Below are 19,793 nucleotides of genomic sequence, written 5' to 3' on the forward strand. Positions count from 1 at the left end.
GGCTTAGCACAGGAGATAAAATAAAAAATGAAAGTAAATTATGCATGATTTTGGGAATGAAACAGGCAGTCCTCTAAGGACTTGACTATACTGTTTTTTTGGCAGGCATGAGGCTGCTCAGCCTGAACCTCCAGTCAGAGGGATGCCATGGAACTGAGGCTACAGCAGCTCTGTTCCAGGCTACTGAGCCTTCTGTGAAGCGAAACACATCAGGCAGGGCTCAGTGCTGGGTTTAAATGGAGCCTGGCCAGCTCAGCACACGGCCAAACCAAACCTGTGTCCACTTACTCAAGGCTCACAGTCACTACAGGGTTACTCCACAAAAAAAAGATGAATAACCCTGATACACAAAGGTCAGAGCTGAAGTGTCCCTGAATTTTTGAGGGCTTGGGAAAATCCTCCTTATTTGCTTATTTTGAACAAGGACACTTCTGACAGCTGAGGGGAATTAATGAGGAACAAAGATTTCACCAATGCACCAATGCATTGAACCCTGCAGCAGCTATTGGGAAGGATGGAACAAGAACTTCCAAAATATAGTGACACACTACAGAAGCCTAGAAAAAAAGGGGATTATTGTGAATGTCTCAAACATGGGTGGTCATGAAGCCATCCAAGGATTGTTGGTAATAACACACTGAAGAACAAGGTGTGGTTGGAGAAGGGGCCATGCACAGGCAGTGCAGCACTTTCCTGGGAAAAAAAAAATCCTTGTTCTGGCACCTGGAGATCAGCACAACTCAGCACAGTGCAGGCACAGGAATAAGGTTAAGAATTGGGCATGGACTATCGGGTGGATCAAGACCACCCAAGATCCCTGAAGGCTCCAACCCACTTCCAGAAAGGTCTAGAAGAACAGGCTGAGCATGACAACTGATTTGCTTGAAAAGAGAGAGACTTATCTCCAAAGCAGAGAAAACTGATCTATAAAAAGGTACTCCCTGGGCTCATGGGCACCCCAGGACCCTGGACACTCCATCAGCTGGATCAATACTGGAGCCAGCACTAGTGATTTCGCTTTCTCCCTTTCCTTATTTCTCCTTTGTTTCTGTCTCCCCCTCTTTAACTCATCTCCTTTTTCCCTTCCACTCTACCCCTTTATCCAAAACCCACTGCCGTGTGTTGGCACCAGATCAGGGACTAACATAACTTCCATCTGTAACTCACTTATAAAACTTGGGACCCCTCTGACTTCTGCAATTCCTTTTGGTCAAGAATTTTGGGTGCTTCCTTCCTGTTAAGGGTGGGATGTCTCACACAGTCAATGGCTTGAGCACCGAGCTGGCACCAAAAGGAGTACAGGTGGTCTGAGGGATCTCCATTGGGTGCAGACCAGCTACAGACAAGAAACCTGAGCCTCACCAATCCCTCCTGAATCTCCCTCTGCCTTTAGATTCCCAAAATGCGAATGAAAGAGATGTTTCAGCTCACCTGTGGATTCTTTCCCTAAACTTTTACAGAGACTTGGGTCACTGATTTTTTACATCAATTCCTATGACTGTGTCCCACCCTGAGAATTTACTCCTGCCAAATATTCATGCAAGTTTAGAAGCATTTTTTTGGGAATGAGGTGAACATAAATTTCAATGAAAATATCAACGCTTTGATTTTGTCTTCCATCAAACAAAATTGGATTTGAACATCACCCAGGCAGGGTGAGTGCTGATAGCACATATTTTGCTCCTTATAAATTGGAATGTGGGAAGGACTCTGATTTAGTCAGGTAGGGTGTAGCAGACATGGATGCAACATCCTGTAGGAAGCCATAGCTTTGTTTCTCCCCACTGCAGAATCCTGGGGGATAACAGCCCTGTCCCACTGCAGAGGTGCATGGTTGTGACAAAAGCACTGTGGAACACAAGACACTCAGCCACGGATGGCTCCTTGCTTGCTCTCTCCAAACTCTTTCCCAAGCCTTTCCCTCTCCCTGCTCCCCCCTTAGGGCAATTTGAGTTCACATTGCACAAATGGTGGCCTGGGATGAGCATCGATTGTGACATTTGATTTAAGTAGGTCTCATTTCACTGACTTTTCATGGGTAACTGGATAAAAGTGGGGGAGGAGCTCCATTAAAGCAAAGGAAGCCCGACATGTAACTCATTCCTGAACCACCGAGGCTCACCGAGGGAATGGAGTTTGGTTTTTAAGAGATGAGCAGGCTGCATCCCTAAATCCCAACACTGCAACCCCAGCTGTCCTCCCTTCCACATCCTCCCTGAGATCCCTCCAGCCCAAAAGAGCTCAGGTTCTCTCACTACCTTCCCCATCCACTGTCCCACATCATCCATAACCCTCTCCCAGATCCTGAAGCTAATTAAGGATCTTCCACATGTACTGGAACATTCCTAGCTCAGATGTTTGCTCCTAGACAAGGCATTACACAAATGATGACTGGCCAAGCTTAGGCCAGGCTTTAGGGTAATAACTGATGTCCATCTGCAGCCCATCCCCCAGGAAAGACTCTGATCTGCACCTCCATCTTCGTCTTACAAATTTTCACAAACCCCATGTCTAGAAGAAAGGCTTTTGCTGAAGACATGCCATGAAGCTCATCCCTCCATCCTACAGGAAAGGAAGGATTGGTCCAGCCCTGATGGGATTTTTCTTGGCATCAGGAAGGGGGATAACCACAAAAATCACTGGGTGAAGGAAAAAGAGGAGCTTGCTCCTTTGGGAATATTCAGATAATTAAGGTTGGAAAAAACCTTTAAGATCAGCAAGTCCAACCATCAACCCAACACCACTACCATGTTCACCATGTCCTCTCTCAAGTGCCACATCCACATTTTTTATCACTTCCAGGGATAGTGACTCTGCTGCTTCCTTGTTTCAATTCTTTACCACCTTTTCCATGATGAAATTTTTCCTAATATCCAACCTAAACCTCCCCTGCTGCAACTTGAGGCCATTTACAGTTATCTTAATCAAGTCCTAAAGACTTAGGCCCCAATATCTTAGGATTCTGCTTTCTTCCTTCATTATTAAGGTTTCTTTGTCCTTCCCACATTCTTTCTCTATCCACCACATATTTTGTTCAGCAAACAAATCATCATTTGTTTATTTTTTCTGACTAATTAAACCCCTTGACAGAAGGTGCTGCAGGATCTGAGCCTTGTGAGGGAAATTTCCTTCAAGAAGGAAAAATGGGGAAATCAAGGTTGGTTTAAAAAATAAAGATGCTACCAACAGAAAAAATGTCAAGGTAAGAGAAGGAACAGCCCTATGGGATTTTCCCAGCACCACAGCTGAGGAAAAAATTGGTTGTTTGCAGAAGACAGGCCAGGAATAGGACTCCTACCTGCCTGGACTGGAGGTGGTCCCAGAGAGGAACTGCTGAGAGGGGCCATCCAAAAACCCCCTGAAATACAGAAAAAGCTGTGCCTGTTTGGAGCTGGAAATAAAACTTTTCCCTGGGCCAGTCGGGAACAGAGCAGGTCGTTCTGAGTTGCAAGGGCTGCGATTCTGTCACCAGGCATGACAGGGGAGGAGAGAGGCAATCAATGACATCAGCCAGGATGAAAATAACGAGCACTGCTGCCTGGGGCCACTCGCTGTCCTGCCACCTCATCGCTCTGCCTGGCAGGGCAGAAGGACACTTCTCCTCTCCTTAACAATTCCACCTTGCTTCCTTCTTTTTCCTTCTCTTCCTTTCTCCCTAATTTTTGCTCTCCTTTGTCTTCTCTGCCTCCTTTCCTTTGGCTATTTCCCACGGCATAATCTGCCTTTTCTTCTTGCTCTTAATGCGTTTTTCCGGCTCTCCCCCTTTCAGATTCTCTGCATTTCTCCCTTTCCTTCTCTGGCTTTCTGCAGAACACTGTGAAAAGCGACTCGATTTGAGTTGTGCTTTTCCCATTACCCTGCTCTGGCTCCAGGGTCAAACAGGCTCCAATTAGAACAAAGTATTTCTTAATGCTGTGCAGTTTGCCCCAGACCTTACAACCAAGCTGTTCTTTCTGCTTTTTCCATTCTTTATTCCAAGAAAGGCTTGAACAAAGTCTTTATAGGCACAACATCACACCAACAAAATCATCGAAAAATTAAACCATTTATTCTGCTCTGAAATTAAACACAGGCACACAACTTTGGAATTTGGTGGGGGCTGGGCTTTGTTTGGTTTTAGAAATTTGTTTGCTATTTATAATAGTTGCCTTGAGCCTGACTTCCTGAACATTTGAAATTAAAGATTCATTAAGTCAGAGCTCTGGTTGCAAGGGACATCTCCAGCTTTACAACCCAATTTGCTGCTTGGAGCAAGACAAGCACTAACATCAGGTGAGGCTGGTGATGGCTTTGTCTGGATTGGGAATTCTGCAAGATAGAGAGCTCCCATCCCACAGGTACCCACTCCAGAGACACAACTCTCTATTGGTGACAGGGTTTTTCCTGAGGTCACACAAGGGGAGGTTTAGATTGGCTATCAGGAAGAATTTTTTCACTGAAAAGCATTGGAACAGGCTGCTCAGGGCAGTGGTGGAACCTGCATCCCAGGAAGTGTTAAGGAAATGTCTGGATATTGCACTTAGGGGCGTAGTTTAGCCGTGAACATGGCGTTACCAGGTTAATGCTTGGACTCGACTGTCTCGGAGATTTTTTCTCAACCTAAATTATTTCACACAACTCCCAGGCTACACTTTTGTATTTTCCCCCTTGTTAAACCACCAGGCACAAACCAGAGGAATTTGGTTTTATGATTTTTGTAACTGTCCCACAGGCTATGACCAGAGTGCCCTTTACATCTTTGCAAGACCAAGCGAGTTCCTCTCCCTCCCCTCACAGGTCAGGGGCTCAAAGCAACCAGGATCATTCCACTCTCCTGACACAGAACTGGACCAGCTGGGTGGGATTTACTCCAAGAATTGCACAGGAATGGTCCTGCTGTGCCACTGGCCCAAAGGCTTTTTATGACTCCTGTGAAGTTTTATTTAAGCCACACCGTATTGATTTCACTGCTGGTTGGACAACTCTTGTCAAAGCAGGGAGAGAGGTGTCAAAATTGCTGGAAAATAGTGCTTTTAGCAGGGCTTACAGAAGCAAACAGCTTCCAGAACAAAAGGTGTGTGTCAGTGCCGGAGAAAACAACACAGGAGGGTTGAGTGTCCAGCAGGTGAATGCGCTCTTTTCAGCTGCTAAAAAAACACTGATTTTTGTAATCCTCAATTTGGTGAGATTCAGGATTTCTCATCCGGGCCAAGGCCCTGTGGATTTCACATTTATACTTCGTTGGGATGGGAAATTTCCATGTACCCTGGGTGTGCTCAAGGGAAGGCTCAGTTTTCTCTCCCTGGCCCAGCAATTTCCTGCAGGGATTGCAAGACAGGGAGAGAGGGAAAGCAGGACACAAGCACTTCCTGGTGGATGTCAGGATTGGACCAGGGCTGAAAGGAGATTTTTTGGTGGGTCAGCCTTGTCAGAGGTCTACAGGGTTCACTCAACTCAAAGCAGATGAACACTTAGAAAGGACCAAAATATTCCTTTTTTCCCATAGAATCACAGAATAGTTTGGGTTGGAAGGGACCTTTGAAATCATCTAATTCTAACTCCCTGCCGGGACACCTTCCACTATCCCAGGTTGTTCCAAGCCCCATCCAGCCTGGCCTTGAATACTTCCAGGGATGGGGCAACCACAGCTTCTCTGGGCAACCTGTGCCAGGACCTCAGCACTCTCACAGGAAAAAGGTCCTTCCCAATATTTAATATAATTCTACCCTCTTTCAGTTTAAGCAATTCCTCCTCATCCTCTCACTCCATGGCAGCAATGGCAATGTCCAACAGTCCCATACAAGCTGCTAAAATTAACTCTGAATTAAACCTGTAAAAAAGTCTTTCTCCATCTTTCTTCTAACACTTCACATATGGAAAAATCAAAATAAGGTCTCCCCAGAGCCTTCTCCTCTCCATCATTTAATCTCTGAGAAGGGCTGTGAAGTCCCTGCATTAAGATCACTTAGAGGCATCATTAATAAATCATGCTTTCACACCTTCTTTCTGGAAGATATGACACCTTCCCAGCTCAGCCCCTGCCACTGCAAGCCAGGTCCAGAGGATTTCCACCTTGCTTTGCTTTCCTCCTATCAAAACCACGGACTTCCCATGTCAAGGTTAATAGTCACCCATTATCAGGAACACAGCTGGGGAGCTCAGGACTCCTTTTATGTTATTTGGCCAGTCTAACAGGCAATTCTGTGTAATTACAGCACACAAAATTCACCCAGAGAGACGTCTTAACACGCTACTATTTATTAACTATCACTAACTCTTCAGCAGGTATTGAGTCCTCTCACAAGATACAAGGTGACAATTTGCTTTTAGTCAACAGCTTTGGTGAAGTTTTCAGAGCAGAAGAGTGGTCACTCAGCCTCTCCTTAATGGGAATTGTCAGGATAATTTCCTCCAGGCTGGCAGGGGATTACAGGAGTTAACAGTAGGCATTAAGTACCTGCCAGTCAGCAATGCTCACTGCCAGGCTGGAACTCCCAGGCTGCTCTCCCAGTGCCTCAATGTCCAGTCCTGATGTCAAGGATGGACGGATCAGGCCCATATGGATGCTGAGGACTGCTCTCCTCCTCACCAGACAGCTGTTCCCAAATGTTTTCACCATCATTCTTTAAAACACTCAAAGCTTTATTTGCTTTATGTGTCCCTTTCCAACTGCACCTCGCTCAGCCAAGCTACTGAAATTCCGGTTTTATGGAGCTCTGATGAAGATCCTTGAGTCACCCTGCATCCCTCTGCCAGCTGTGGGTTGGGAAGCAGCGTGAGGAGCCAGGGGATGCCAAGGAGAGTAGAGTCTACTCCCAGCTCACCCACAGGTCAGCTGTGGACACACAGCACCATCACTTAAGCCAATCTTTTCAAAGGCCTCTCAGCTGATATGATTTAGGTGGCAAACACTGGCTTTATCTTCTCAGGGGCCTATTTTGATCCCCTGGACATGGAAGGGAATAATACAGCCCCTCAATCTCACTTCCAAAGCTTAATTCAGCTTAGATTCCTGCTGTGTGCAAGTGCCTTGCGGGGTTCCTAGGGTTGTGTCACAACAATCAAGCACCAGCACCTTATTCTCTGCTGCTCAAGACCTTTGGGAAGGATGGAGGAGAAACACGAGAGAGCTTTTGGCTTAACTGTTTGTGAGCTGGTCAGATGGCATGGCTGGGTTTTAAACCTTAGCTCTTCGTGCATATGGAAAAATCATTCTGTTCCAGTCTTTCCCTTTAAAGCACAGAGAAAAGAAAATAAAACCATTTTCCACAATGAAGCTGGCAATAATCAAAATGGCCAATTCCTCCATGGGTAGGAGCTCTTTGCCTCTGAGAAAACAGGGGCAGAAGTGAACTTGAATCACATTGTGCAGCTGCACTGACACAGGCACTGCGGGAAACAGCAAACCTCAATCTCCCTGTGTCAGTCCTGGAAAATCAAATGCTCTAGGATCCACTCCACTGCCCTGAGATGAAGTGGTACAATGCAGGTATTCACACAAACATTCAAAGCAGAGGGGACTTGTCCATACCGCTCAGTGCAACATTAATTCTCTAAAACTCTTTGAAATGAGGTTGTGCTGAGGTGAGGGTTGGCTGCTTCTCCCAGGCAAATAATGATAAGGCAAGGGGAAATGGTCTCAAGATGCACCAGGAGAGGTTCAGTTTGGGTATTAGGAAAAATTTCTCTGTTGAAAGGGTGGTTAAGCATTGGGACAGGCTCCCCAGGGAAGTGATGGAGTCACCATCCCTGGAAATGTTGAAAAAGAAAACAGGAGTAGATGTGGCACTCTGAGATTTTTAGGGAGTGTGGTGGGATTCAGTTGAAGGTTGGACTTGATGATCTTGGAAGTCTTTTCTAACCTGAACACTTCTATGATTCAATGTCCTGAACACTGCTGGTTGCCACAAGCTAAGACACATCCAGGGATCATTATAAAAATTAAATATTAGGGACAATTACAGGAGCTGCTAGAGCTGCTCCTGTTCTGGAGCTGCCTCTGCCATGGAACTTATAATTATTATCATTACCATAATAATAATTGTTACTGCTACCACTATTACCATTACTGGCATTATTTTACCATAGGGACATATGCTCTGTAACTACTTTAAAAACGAGTCTTCTTTCCTGCACCCTCCTGCTTAGAATTGCCCTTTCCTTGAGCTACACAGAAAACAACCAGTTCCATAACTGACTTGGAAGCTCGCTGCCATCATCCCTTGTAGCTTCCCAGCTGAGCACCTTGCAGGGAAATGTGGTAAGATTTACACATAGCTAAAATAAAATAAGTCTATAGCAGACTGGGAATGGAAAATGAGAGTAGAATCCAGACTGTGTTTATCCTGATTTAAGCAGTATTTTGGTTCCATGCCAGGCGACAGCATTTCACCAAATTACTCCAAACTAGCCCGCTGTTTGTTTTACACTACCAGTGGCGTGCTGAAGAGTGGTGCCAGAGCAGCAGCTCTCCCCATGGCATGGGAAAAACGTTCTTTCCCCATTCCCCTGCATCCTGCCCTTCGGAGAGACCCGCCTGAAGAGTGGGGAACACCTGAGGTCTCAGTGTCTGCAGGATGGCTCCTGCCCAAGATGCTCAGATCACCCATCTGTCGACCATCACGGAGAGCAAATACCCTTTTCCCTTTCCCCCCAACTGCTGAAGAGCAGTCCTTAAGGAAAACCTTCCTCCAAAGCACAAGGAATAACATCTGTGCAAAGAATGCACAAGCCACGCCTGAAGCATCTCTTAAAACCTGCTTTATCCAGGACCCTTTAATTCAGAGAATCACAGAATATCCTGAGTTGGAAGGGACCCAGTGGGATCAGCAGGTCCAGCTCCTGGCCCTGCACAGGACACCCCAACAATCCCACCTGGTGGCTGTCCGGATGCATTGTTCAAACACTCCTTGAGCTCTGTCAGTCTTGGGGCCATGACCATTCCCTGGGGAGGCTGTTCCAGTGCCCAACAACCCCCTGGATGCAGAATCTTTTCCTGATATCCAGCCTAACCCTCCCCTGACACAGCTCCAGCCATTCCCTCGGGTCCTACCACTGTCACAGAGAGAAGAAATTTGTGCTGCTCCTCTGCTTCCCCTCATGAGGAGGATGCAGACCCTGATGAGGTCTCCCCTCAGTCTGCTCTTCTCCAGGCTGAACAAACCTTAATTGTGACTTGCAGATGCTCCCATCCCTCACTATTCCATCACTGAAGATCCCTGCCCTGACAATGGCTCCTGACCCAAAATAAGGCTGAACCAACAACCTTGGAGTAAAACATGCCCAGATCATCGCCAGTCCTCAGAGGCTTTCAGGGCCTTCTTGGCTAAGAAAAGAAGATTTCAGCCATTTGGGTTATTCTGCTGTTATGAGGATCATGGCAGCTTTATTCCCATTGCAATCTGTGGAGCCCCTGGGATCCAGCGTGTTTCCATCCCCAGCTGGTCACTGGGGAATCACTGGTGCAAATTCGTGGAGCAGAGATCTCCAAGCAGCCCTTGAGGAATCAGCTTCCAACCCCAACCCCCAACTTATTCACATCTGAGTGATTGGAAAGCGAAGCTGTAACAGCCCCTGGATTTACAGCTGTACTGAGCTGATATAAACAAAATCAAAAGTGGCCCCAGCAGTAGGATATTCCCCACCTGGGGAGATGCTGGCATGATTGCCATGTTTAAAAAGAGGAAAAAGAACCATTCATCATGGAAAATGAAAGCATTGTCTCACTTGTGGGAAAAGAGCGGAGTAATTTTGCTTTCACAGATTTATTGAATATATTCTGTATATTCTTGTGGTGAGCAGGGCAGGTAGGCAGTGAGCAGTGGAGCTGCAGGCTGAGCTCTGGCTGGCTGTTATCACACCCAGCACAGTATCAGTTGATTCATAAGACACTCTTCACATTTAAAGGGACATTTTGAGCTCAAATACTCCCAATTACAACTCTGACATTACTTTTCCACACATATTGCCCATTTTTGCTTAAAGATTACCAAAATCTTGCCAGCAGGTTTATCCACCCAGCTATTACTTGATAGCAAAAGTATGAAGGGCACAAACCTTTCATAAACTGCTTCAATTTGGGCTTAAATGAACATAATAATTATGACTTACCCATTTCCTACCACATGGCAATTTAAGGGCAACCTCAGCCTTCCTGCAGGGCATAAAGGGCTCAGAGGTGAAGCAGACTGTCAAATTTACCTAAAGAATTGCTTTTCCAGGCCAAAGTACAACAGAGATGGGTGCAGAATAATAGAAGAAAGACAAGCAACATTCAACAGTTTGCCTGACTCTTTGAACGCACCCTGCTCAGTCCCTGAAGTGCTTTGAAAAGGAAGATAATCTCATTTAGCGCTAATTCTGACTCCCACCCCACAAGCCCATGAAACCCAGCCTCCAGCACCCACTCATTACCATTTTCAAACAAGCCCCTTTGTGATGCTCCCACGCCATCCTCCTGCCTTGGGAGAAGCTCCCCGAGCACCCAGAGCTTCAAACCTCTCCTGTGGAGCCCGGCCTGGTGCAGTGCCCACAGCCCAACCCTGGCAGGTGTGACCACCTCACCATGACTAATAACCTTGTGCTGTTTACACGGGCCCCCACGCCCGCCCCCATCCCGGCATCCTGGGGTTCCAGATGGAAAATTCAGCTGAATTTCCCACACTGCTGGTCAGGGTGGCTTTGTGGCTCAGCGCTGAGCAGGCTGAAGTGGTGCTCTCACAGCTGAAGCCTCCCGGGTGGCACAAACTGCAGGTTGTAAATATGAGATGACAAGTGGATTGACAGCTACAGGTGGAAGTGGGAAGTTGTGGACAGACTCAGTGATTTTTGGCTTTCCCACCTGCTTCCAGCCCACTCCTCCCCCTCCCACCAATGTGCTGCCCCTCTGCCATGTTCCTCTCTTTATACACAGCAAGGCACAGACACCAAGGGGATTTACATCACAGAATTCCAGGTAAGAGAGTGGAAAAGACCTGACAAGCTCAGCTTACGCCTCAGCTTGATGCAAAACCATCAAAACCAGCCCCAGCCTCTTCAAGAAAACCTTTGCTGATGGAGTCTGGGCTCTTGACTATCCCTGAAGTCAGAAGGTTTTCCCTTGTGCCTGAATTAAATCTCTCACTCTGCAATTTGATACCAATCCCCAGTAGACACAGAAAGCAGATTATTCCCTCTCCACAGCCACCTTCAACCTATTTGAAGATTATCATCCTCCTTCCCCTCAGCCTTTTTTCTTGGAGGAAAGAGCCAAAATGTCTCACAGAGCTCAGCTGTCGGTGTGAAGGCACTACACCAAACATCTCTGACACATTGTCCTCTCCCACACGCCCTCCCACACTCTGGGCCATGCCAATCATCCTGCCTGGACCCAGAGCAGAGTAATCCCAGGCAGGTAACACTCACGCACTTGGTTCACATTTCTGGCCCTCAAATCTGCTCACAAGCAAGGCTAAGCGCTGCTTTCCAAGTTCTTAGGAAAGGGGAATGTGGGAATTGGGAAGACCCTGGTGTCCTGGCTTAAATCCACACCTCCTTAGCAGAGCAGTAAGCTGTGGCAGGGTAACAGGGCAGCTGTCACACTTGCTGAGCTGCCTTCATGGCAACAAGCCATTAAGCACTGCAGCTCAGAATAAGCATCAAACCCCTCAGGAATGCCTGGACATGCAGCATCCCAGGCATTCTCTGTGAGGCTTTAATCTGAGCTGAAGACGGGGACCAACCCCAGCCCTGATCTGCTCCCGGGGTCACTTGGTTAATGCCAGCGCCGCTCCTGCTTTTCCACCGAAGGGTGAATTTGGCTCGGCATTACTCACGCTCCAGCACTGAATCCCACAATTGCTTTAAGCTCCCAGCCACTTGATCCTGCTCCTCTCCCACGTCCCCTTCAGATGGAGAGATACAGGAGGGTGATGCAGCATTTGCCTGCAGAAGAGTCCCTGCCAGGGCTGCGCCGAGCTCGCCGGCTCCGGCTGGCGGGGGCCGAGCCGCAGCCCCACGCTGCTGCAATCCCACCAGCTGGAGTTTTGTCAGGAGTTAAAGACCTGGGTGAATCCACCAGCGCCGAGCAGGAGCTCGGGGAGGGAAGCTGTCATCTGGGAATATCTCCCCAAGTACTCAACGGATCGACAGACAGCGAAATCCGCAGACAGCCGCCAAGGAGGTGGGATGCTGGATGACTGCTTATTATGCTGAGCCAAATCCTCCTATTATTACCTCCTGTGCTACCTGTCTTCTTGTAATATATTCAAGTGTTGTCTCTGCTAGAAGCACAGCACAGCTCTGAGAGGGAATTCCTATCCCACTCGTCTCTCATGCCTTGCCTGTGTATGTTCCAATATCAATCACTTATTTGCTAATGGGATCTTTTATTAGATATCTGTGTACAGCACACAGCAGTGGCAATCTCCAGTCAATTCTCCCAGCAGAACAACAAACCCAGGCTGCCTCTGGCACCTGGAGTACACCACAAGCTGTCAGTGATCCCCTTCCTCTTAAAACCCAACATAAATCACGTGGACATCAACTCTGGGTCTTCTCCAAACTCAAATGAGATTTAGCCCGAATTTACTCTGCAACACAAACTGACAGACCCCATGACAGTGACAGAGAAATCCTTTAAAACCAGATGATTTACAGCAAAGCAAAAATGTAGGGACACAATCCAGTACTTTCTGTTAAGAGGGCACTTTGGAAAAATAATGGACTTCTTTCAAGAGGGGTTAGACCGTGGGTTGGCCCGTTTGGCCCCCTAAGAGCATCACACATCCTGTCTCCTCCTTAATCACATTATGAGAGAGAGTAGGAGGGGAAAACTGTCTGTCCAGCTGGTTTCTACTCTGTCTTCTCTATTCTATCCACGCCTGCTGAAACTCAGGAGGGCTAAACTGGATTTAGTGAAAAGAGCCTCCCTGCTGAGCACAGCAAAGAGCAGCCCGTGATTTACAGAATCACCAGCTTGCTCCTACAGGCTGCCACGGACCTCGGGGAAAAGCACCCCAGAGAAAACACAGCAGCTGTTCTTGCTGTGGAGCAGGAGATGGGCAAAACCCAGAAATCCCCAGCAGCACTTAGACTACATCCTTCCCCAATCCCAGCATGGAGCTCTCCTGGGATGAGCAGGAGTCCAGCTGGAGCGGCCCTTCGCCACTCCCACCTTGGCATCTCCGCACCCAGGGAGAGTTCAGTGGCAACAGAACAAATCCCCAGGAAATCTTAGGCAACATTTCCAGCTCAAGAGGCATAATCAGCTCCTAAGAGACACTCTACACACAGCAGCATCCTGGAGAGGACGGGGTGATTGCAGGAAGAGGTGCCAGCAGCGCGAGCGCGGGAGCTCGCAGAGGATTTGGACCTCAAAAGCCCAAATGTTCGTGGCTCAGCAATGTTCACCCTGGCACAGCTCCTGCCAAGCGGGCAGGAGGAGGCTCCTAATGCTCTGTCAGGGAAATGACAGCACTTGGTGCTTCCTGGAGCACCCTTCAGGCTCAGGGCACTGTGCAAATGTGGATGCACAGAGCCCGGGATGTCACCTGCAAGGGTGCTGCAGCTGGAGAAAGGGAAGCAGAAAGCAAGGAAGTGTTTAGCTCAAGGTCACAATTTCACTGACAGGCACAGAAAAGCTCTGGCTGTAGCCTCAACAACACACCCAAATACATCAACCTCTTCCCTAAACCCCTGTACAACCTGACCAGAGTTTGATGTCTCAAAGCCTGGCAAAACTGAAAACTTCCCTTCCTCAGAAAAGTCCAATTTTTGAATGAAAGAGTTAATGTTGCAGAAAAAGCAAAACCAATATTAACTAAGCCTGGAAATTGTTGTGAACATGAGAACTGTCAGTTCTCAAAGTATGCAAAAGGCTTTGTTCTCATCCAGACTCCAAATTTCACGTGATAAATGATGGAAGAATATGAATGTTAAAATGTTCACCTCCAAATGAAGTTCTCCAGTCTTATCTAAATAAAACTGCTATAATTTTCCATCAAAATGTTGTCAGAATTGCTACACCTTTACAAAATATTTGATTCGTAACATCAACTTTTTTTTTTTTTTTCTTTTTTTTCTGCTAGGAAACCTGGATCTCCTCTCTGTGGAAGAGAGGCCCTACAGAATTTAAGGAGCTTAAAATAACCCACCTTGTGTGCACTGTCCATGAAGTACAGAGAGCTCCTGCAGCACAGGACAATCTTTTCAGGGGGAAGATCCTCAGGACACAACAAGATCTTTGAAGGTCCCTTCCATCCCAAAACGGGACGTTTTGAGGGACAAAAAAAGAAATGTTGTGAGTTTAGAGAGGAGCTTTATCCCCATGGGCAAGAAGCACACCAGGAAAGGCGGTTCCCATTCTTGCAAACTGGAGATAGCACTGAACAAAGCCTCTTGCAACATCTTGGGATATAAATCCTGGAATCATCAAGGTTGGAAAATATCTCTGAGATCATCAAGTCCAACCATCAACCCAGCACCCAAGTGCCACATCCACATGTTTCTTGAACACTTTCCAGGGATGGCAACTACACTGATTCCTTGGGCAGCCTGGTCCAATGCTTGACAACCCCTTTCCTTGAAGAAACTTTTTCCTAATATCCAATGTAATCCTCCACTGGCACAACTTAAGGCAGTTTCCTCTCATCTCACAGGTCAGCTCACTGCCTGGCCAGCACTCACCCAGGCCAGCTCTGCTACAAAAAACCCCACAAAACTCTACAGCTGCTGGTTTTGCCTGTCAGAAAACACCAACACGGAGGAGAGATGTCCCAAAAATTCAGTGCAGATATAACAAACTCAGCACCCCTACAAGTTCTTGCCACCAGCTCCGTATCTTCATCAAGCCTAGGAATGAGAGGAGAGCTCAGATGCCTCTCTGATCAATTTTCTGCAGGCAGGACCAGTAAAGAGGGGGAGAGACAACAGAGATGTATTTATCAAGTTTTACTCCAGCCCTAAGGTCTGCACAAATCACAGAACCATCAAATTGGGTTGGAAGAGACTTCAAAGATCATCCAATTCCAATCCCCTGCCATGGACAGAGACGCTTTGCACCAGACCAGCTTTCCCCAAACCCCATCCAAGCTGTGCTTAACCAAGCTTTAAAGCTTGATTGACTTTACAAAGGCCAAGCACAAGGTGGAAGGCAGCAAAGACAAGATAAGCCAAACTCAGGTGAGACAACCATAGAGGGAAAGGTTTTGCTGCTCATCCTCAGGCTCCTGCTCTACCTCCAAAATTGCCAAAATATATTGAAAAAGCCACCACCACAAGCCTCATATGCAGCTCTGTGGTTTCCTTTTGCCCTCATTCTCTGTTAGCACAGCTACTGTGCAGGTGTAGCACCACAGGCATTGCCCTTCCAAGACAGGCAGGGTATAAAGCTAAAACAAAAAGACAGTCCCAAAATGCTTGTCTGTCTTCCTTAATTTAAGAGGTTTTAATCTTTCACGATGGTCAAACAGCAGTTGTGCCAAAGCAGGGCATGAGGCTGCCTCTGTCGAGTGGAAGTAGCAGGGGAAATCAACCACAAATCTGAACTCCAGCTTTTGAGCTGGATCCAAACAGCTCCATCACAGTTTAGGGATGTCTGTCTCCCAAACTGACTCAAAACACAGCACTTTCAGCCTCCAGCTTCACTGAAATCAAGGAAAACTGCTCCTTTTCCCCACTACAGGAGCAACTCTCAGGTCCCAGCCCAGACAAACTGTCCTTGGCCAGTCCAAACCAGCAGCAACACTCGTCCCAAAAGCCTTTTTTCACTGCAAAGGAGCTGTGCCCATACCAGGGTTACAAATATTTCAAGCTGCCAGGGCCAAAGGCTCCAGAAGGGAGATTTATAGCAATAAATAATATTAATGACACAGGCGGACGGAGCTTCTTGTCCTGAGAGCTCCAAAGGCACATGAAAAACTGCACCATAAATGTCATCACCGCAGACACCAACGATGACGAGATGCCACCTCTGGGGACAGGAGGCAACGTGGGCTTGTTCAAAATGAGATTTGGGGAGGAAAGCGAGGGAATGAGGAGCTGGATGAGCACCGCCATGCTGGCTCACAGGGCAGGCACAGGCAGGAGATGGGTCCCAGCTGGTTCAGCCAGGGTGGTGCTCCTCATCATCATCAAACCCTTGGACTGGCTCAGTCGGGAGATTCTGGAGATACCCAAGCCCCAGTTCTGCCCCAAGCCCAGCCAAAGGACTCATCTTGATGCTCATGAGTGGACTCAAGGCTGGGAAAAAATGAGCTGAGAAACCATAACCCAACCAGCAGCCAGAGGAGTTGGAAGGAGGGCAAAAGAAGCAATTTTAGGCCTAAACCCCAAAGGAGCGCTGCGAGTTTAGTTGCAGATATAATAAAACATGCCTGGGCGAAGGAAGCTGTATCCTCCCGCAGCCAAGCCCACTCTCAAATGCAAAAATACTTGCAGGGATGATAAAGGGCTGACACCCATCCTGTGTTATCTAGATAACACCCAAACACTTGGAGCTGATGGAGCAGCAGCATCTGGCCACATCAAATTAACCATTTTTTACCCAGGCTGCTTAATTAAATAATACCAAGTAGTGTGTGAACATAAAATCTACGTAAGAGAAACTTCTGCTTTAGCCAAGGCAAAGATTCCCTTTGCTTTTCCCACACTGCCTGATCCTCTGCCCACTTCCAGAAGATGGATCAGCAGAGGACCTTCACCAGCAGCTCAGCTGCACATCTGGGCTTGCTTCATTCCAGGCTTTGCCTTAGAAGCCTCCCTGCAGCAGAATTCCCAATTTATTTTCCCCAGCCATCGATCACAACCTCTGGAGCCAGACCCTAAAGCTGCTGGAGCTTGGGGTGAAGGGTGAAGCCCTGCTGCTGACAGGACACAGCCCTGCAAGCTCCCAGGGCAGGTGACAAATCCCACCTGGCTCACCTGAGATTACCCTGTCCACCTCGAGAAGGCTGGAAACACTCCTGGAGAGCACCAGCCCAGCAGCTGCTTCCCTGCCTGCTTGGTTTATGGTGGCAGGACAAGGAAACAACAACCCATGGAAGAAGACTGGGCGCAGGGATGCCAACATCGGTGCACCCAGCTGCTTCCAGAGCCCTTCCAAGCGGGAACACACTCCCAGTCCTACCTCTGAGCATCCTTCACACAGAATATCTCTACCTGAGACCACAGAGCTGGTGCCTCTGTCCAAAGGACCTCAAAAACTGCTCTGCCCAAGAGCCCACAGCCCATTTCCCAGCCCTGTGGTGGCTGGACCTGCTCGGGGCCCAGGCAAACACAACCAACACTGTGTCTTTAAAACCACTTCAGTGCAGATGTTGTTTCCATGGTAACTAGTGGACCAAATACATTAGTGTTTCTAATAATAAACCAAACCTTCATCTTGGAAAATGTGATCCCCCCTCTCCCTTTACCACGTTCACCCTTCCTTTCTTCCTTTCCCCTCCTCTTTTGCTGAATTAAGCTAGCATTTAACAAGCAAGCCATAATTAGTAAATAATTGCAAAGGCCCAGTAACTCCCAGTGCCCAGGCAGATGGAGAAGCTTTAGGTGGAGGAGGGGGTGGCTTCGCTGTGTGAACCTGGGAACTGTCCAAAAAGGGATGAACTACTTAAAAAAAAATATTAAGAGGAAAAAAAAAAAAAGAAAGAAGGAAAAACAAATTCAAAAGCACAAGGTGGAAGAGAGCAGCCTGCAAAGCGTCTTTTGACCCCCCCCCCAGCGCCGTCTTTAGTGCCCTGGCACCCTCCCTGTGCTCTGACTCAGGGTGCAGCCGCCCAGCGATAATTTCTAGGAATCTTCCACTTTTTTTTCCGGAGGCTCCATCCGAGACGCGGCGCCGACTTCGTGTCCCCGACAAGCGGCCAAAACTTCACAACTCCTCCCCTCCACGCTCCCCGATTCCAGAGTGGGAACCCCGACACACACACACCCCCCCCAAAACTGCGTGGGGTAGTGGGAAGGACGCCGAGGCGGGGATGGAGACAGGTGGGGAGGGAGGCGGAGCGGGGCGATTCCGCCCCCCCAAAAGAAGCCACGTGCGAAGATTCCGTGCGTGGGGAGCCCACGGGAGTGAAGACGCCTGCGGGAGCCGGTGGCTCCCCACATTTGGCGGGATTCACGTCCCAGGGCACAGTGCAGGGATGGAAGGATGGATGGGGAGGACGAGGGGAGCAGCGCGGCAGCACCCCCGATGTCCGTGCGTGTGTGTCCGCAAGGCTGCGGTCAGGGTCGGGGGGAAGGGGAGAGGAAGGGCGGCGGGGAAGGAAGGGGGAGGGTTATGCAAAGCCTCACGCTGTGTCGCCACGGTCCCGGTGACACCGGACTGCAGCAGCAGCGGCAGCGCTCGGGGCTGTCCCCGCCGCGCCTCCGCGGTACCCTAGAGCCGCGCGCCGGGGATGCTCCGCTGCATCCCGGGCGCGTCCCCTTCCCTCCCGCTTCATTCCGCCCTGTCCCCCGCGTGTGACCCCACGCCTCCCCGGCCCCTCCGCTCCTCCCTCCGCGGTGCCGCCGGCGGGACTCACCATGTCGGGGCTGATCTGGGCTAAGATGGCGAAGGCGGAGAGCCGGTCACACAGGCACTTGGTCCGGGAGGCGTCGAGCGGGACCGTTCGGCAGCCGCGCCAGGACCAGGCGCCGGGCGGAGAGGCGGAGGCGGAGGCTCTGCTGGAGGGAGGAGAGCAGGGAGGGAGGGACGGGGCGGCGGAGCGGGGAGAGAGGGAGAGCGGCCGTCAGGGCGGGCGGGGAGCGGGCACCGCGCCCCCCGCCGCCCCCATCCCACCAACCCCCCAGCGGACCTGCGTCTCCATCCTGATCCTGCTGCCGGTCCTTCCGCGGCTCCCCCGCCCCGCTGTGACCTCTCCATCAACCCCACACATGTGAACGGTCCCCTGCAGCCCCCGGGCTGCCCGGTCTCACGATCGCCCTAACCCTATAGCCCTGCCCCACATATCCCATATACACCCCCCTAACCCTATAGCCCACCTATCCCACGTGTGCACGTGTAACTGCACAGACTCATTCCACACAGCCACCACACGGATGCATAACCCTCGAGTCCTGCCTCACATATCCCATATACACTGTCCTGACCATATATCCCTGCCCCACATATCCCATATGCACCTCCCTAACCCTGTAGCCCTGTCCCACATATCCTGTATACACCCCTCTAACCCTACAGCCCTGTACCATATGCACCCTTTTGCCCCTATAACCCTGTCCTACTTACCCCACATGGACCTTAACCCTGCCCCACATACCCCATATACACCTTCTTAACCCCATATCCTTTTCCCACTTATCCCATACACAGTTTCTTAGCCCTAAGCCCAGTCCCATATGTGCCATATACATTTCCTTAAGCCTATAGCCCTGTCCCACTTGTTCCATACACACACCCTTAACCCCACAGCTCTGCCTCATTTATCCCATATACTATGCACAACTTCCCACCCAACATGTGTATGCACAACCCTAAAGCCCCGTGACACCCACCATATTGATCCACATGTGGGACACATGGATAAATAATCCTACAGCCCTGTCCCTACACAACATGAACACACCTCCCCAGCCCTACAGCCCTGTCTCACATATCCCATTTATGGATGTAACCCTATAGACCTAAAATACACCTCAGTCCCCCGCAGCCCCATCTCTCATCCCATACACCCCCAACCCCCTGCTCCACATCCCATATGGATGTGTACAGACCTCCCCCAGCCATGGGAACTCCAATTCACAGCTTCACCCCTGCCTTGCTCCTTCTCCAAAGGCCAGGCCAGGACCCTCCTGAGCCCTTCCCCACATTCCCAGAGCTGTGGGCATGGCAGGGA

The 19,793-nt window shown here is 49.1% G+C and overlaps 1 protein-coding gene across 6 annotated transcripts in view; it reads right to left on the reverse strand.

Moving 5' to 3' along the window:
• Positions 1-19,793, reverse strand: part of ADGRB1 (adhesion G protein-coupled receptor B1) — a 280,695-nt gene that overhangs the window by 67,397 nt on the left and 193,505 nt on the right. For 3 of the 6 annotated variants that reach the window (XM_068176081.1, XM_068176008.1, XM_068175930.1), the window contains exon 18: positions 18,480-18,618. In XM_068176081.1, coding sequence (XP_068032182.1) covers positions 18,480-18,618 — 139 coding nt within the window. Of the gene's footprint in view, positions 1-18,479; positions 18,622-19,793 lie in introns of all 6 variants that reach the window. The other 3 variants (XM_068175784.1, XM_068175859.1, XM_068175704.1) reach the window with 1 other exon arrangement.

Source organism: Anomalospiza imberbis, chromosome 1 (assembly GCF_031753505.1).
Source record: "Anomalospiza imberbis isolate Cuckoo-Finch-1a 21T00152 chromosome 1, ASM3175350v1, whole genome shotgun sequence".
NCBI lineage: Eukaryota > Metazoa > Chordata > Aves > Passeriformes > Viduidae > Anomalospiza > Anomalospiza imberbis.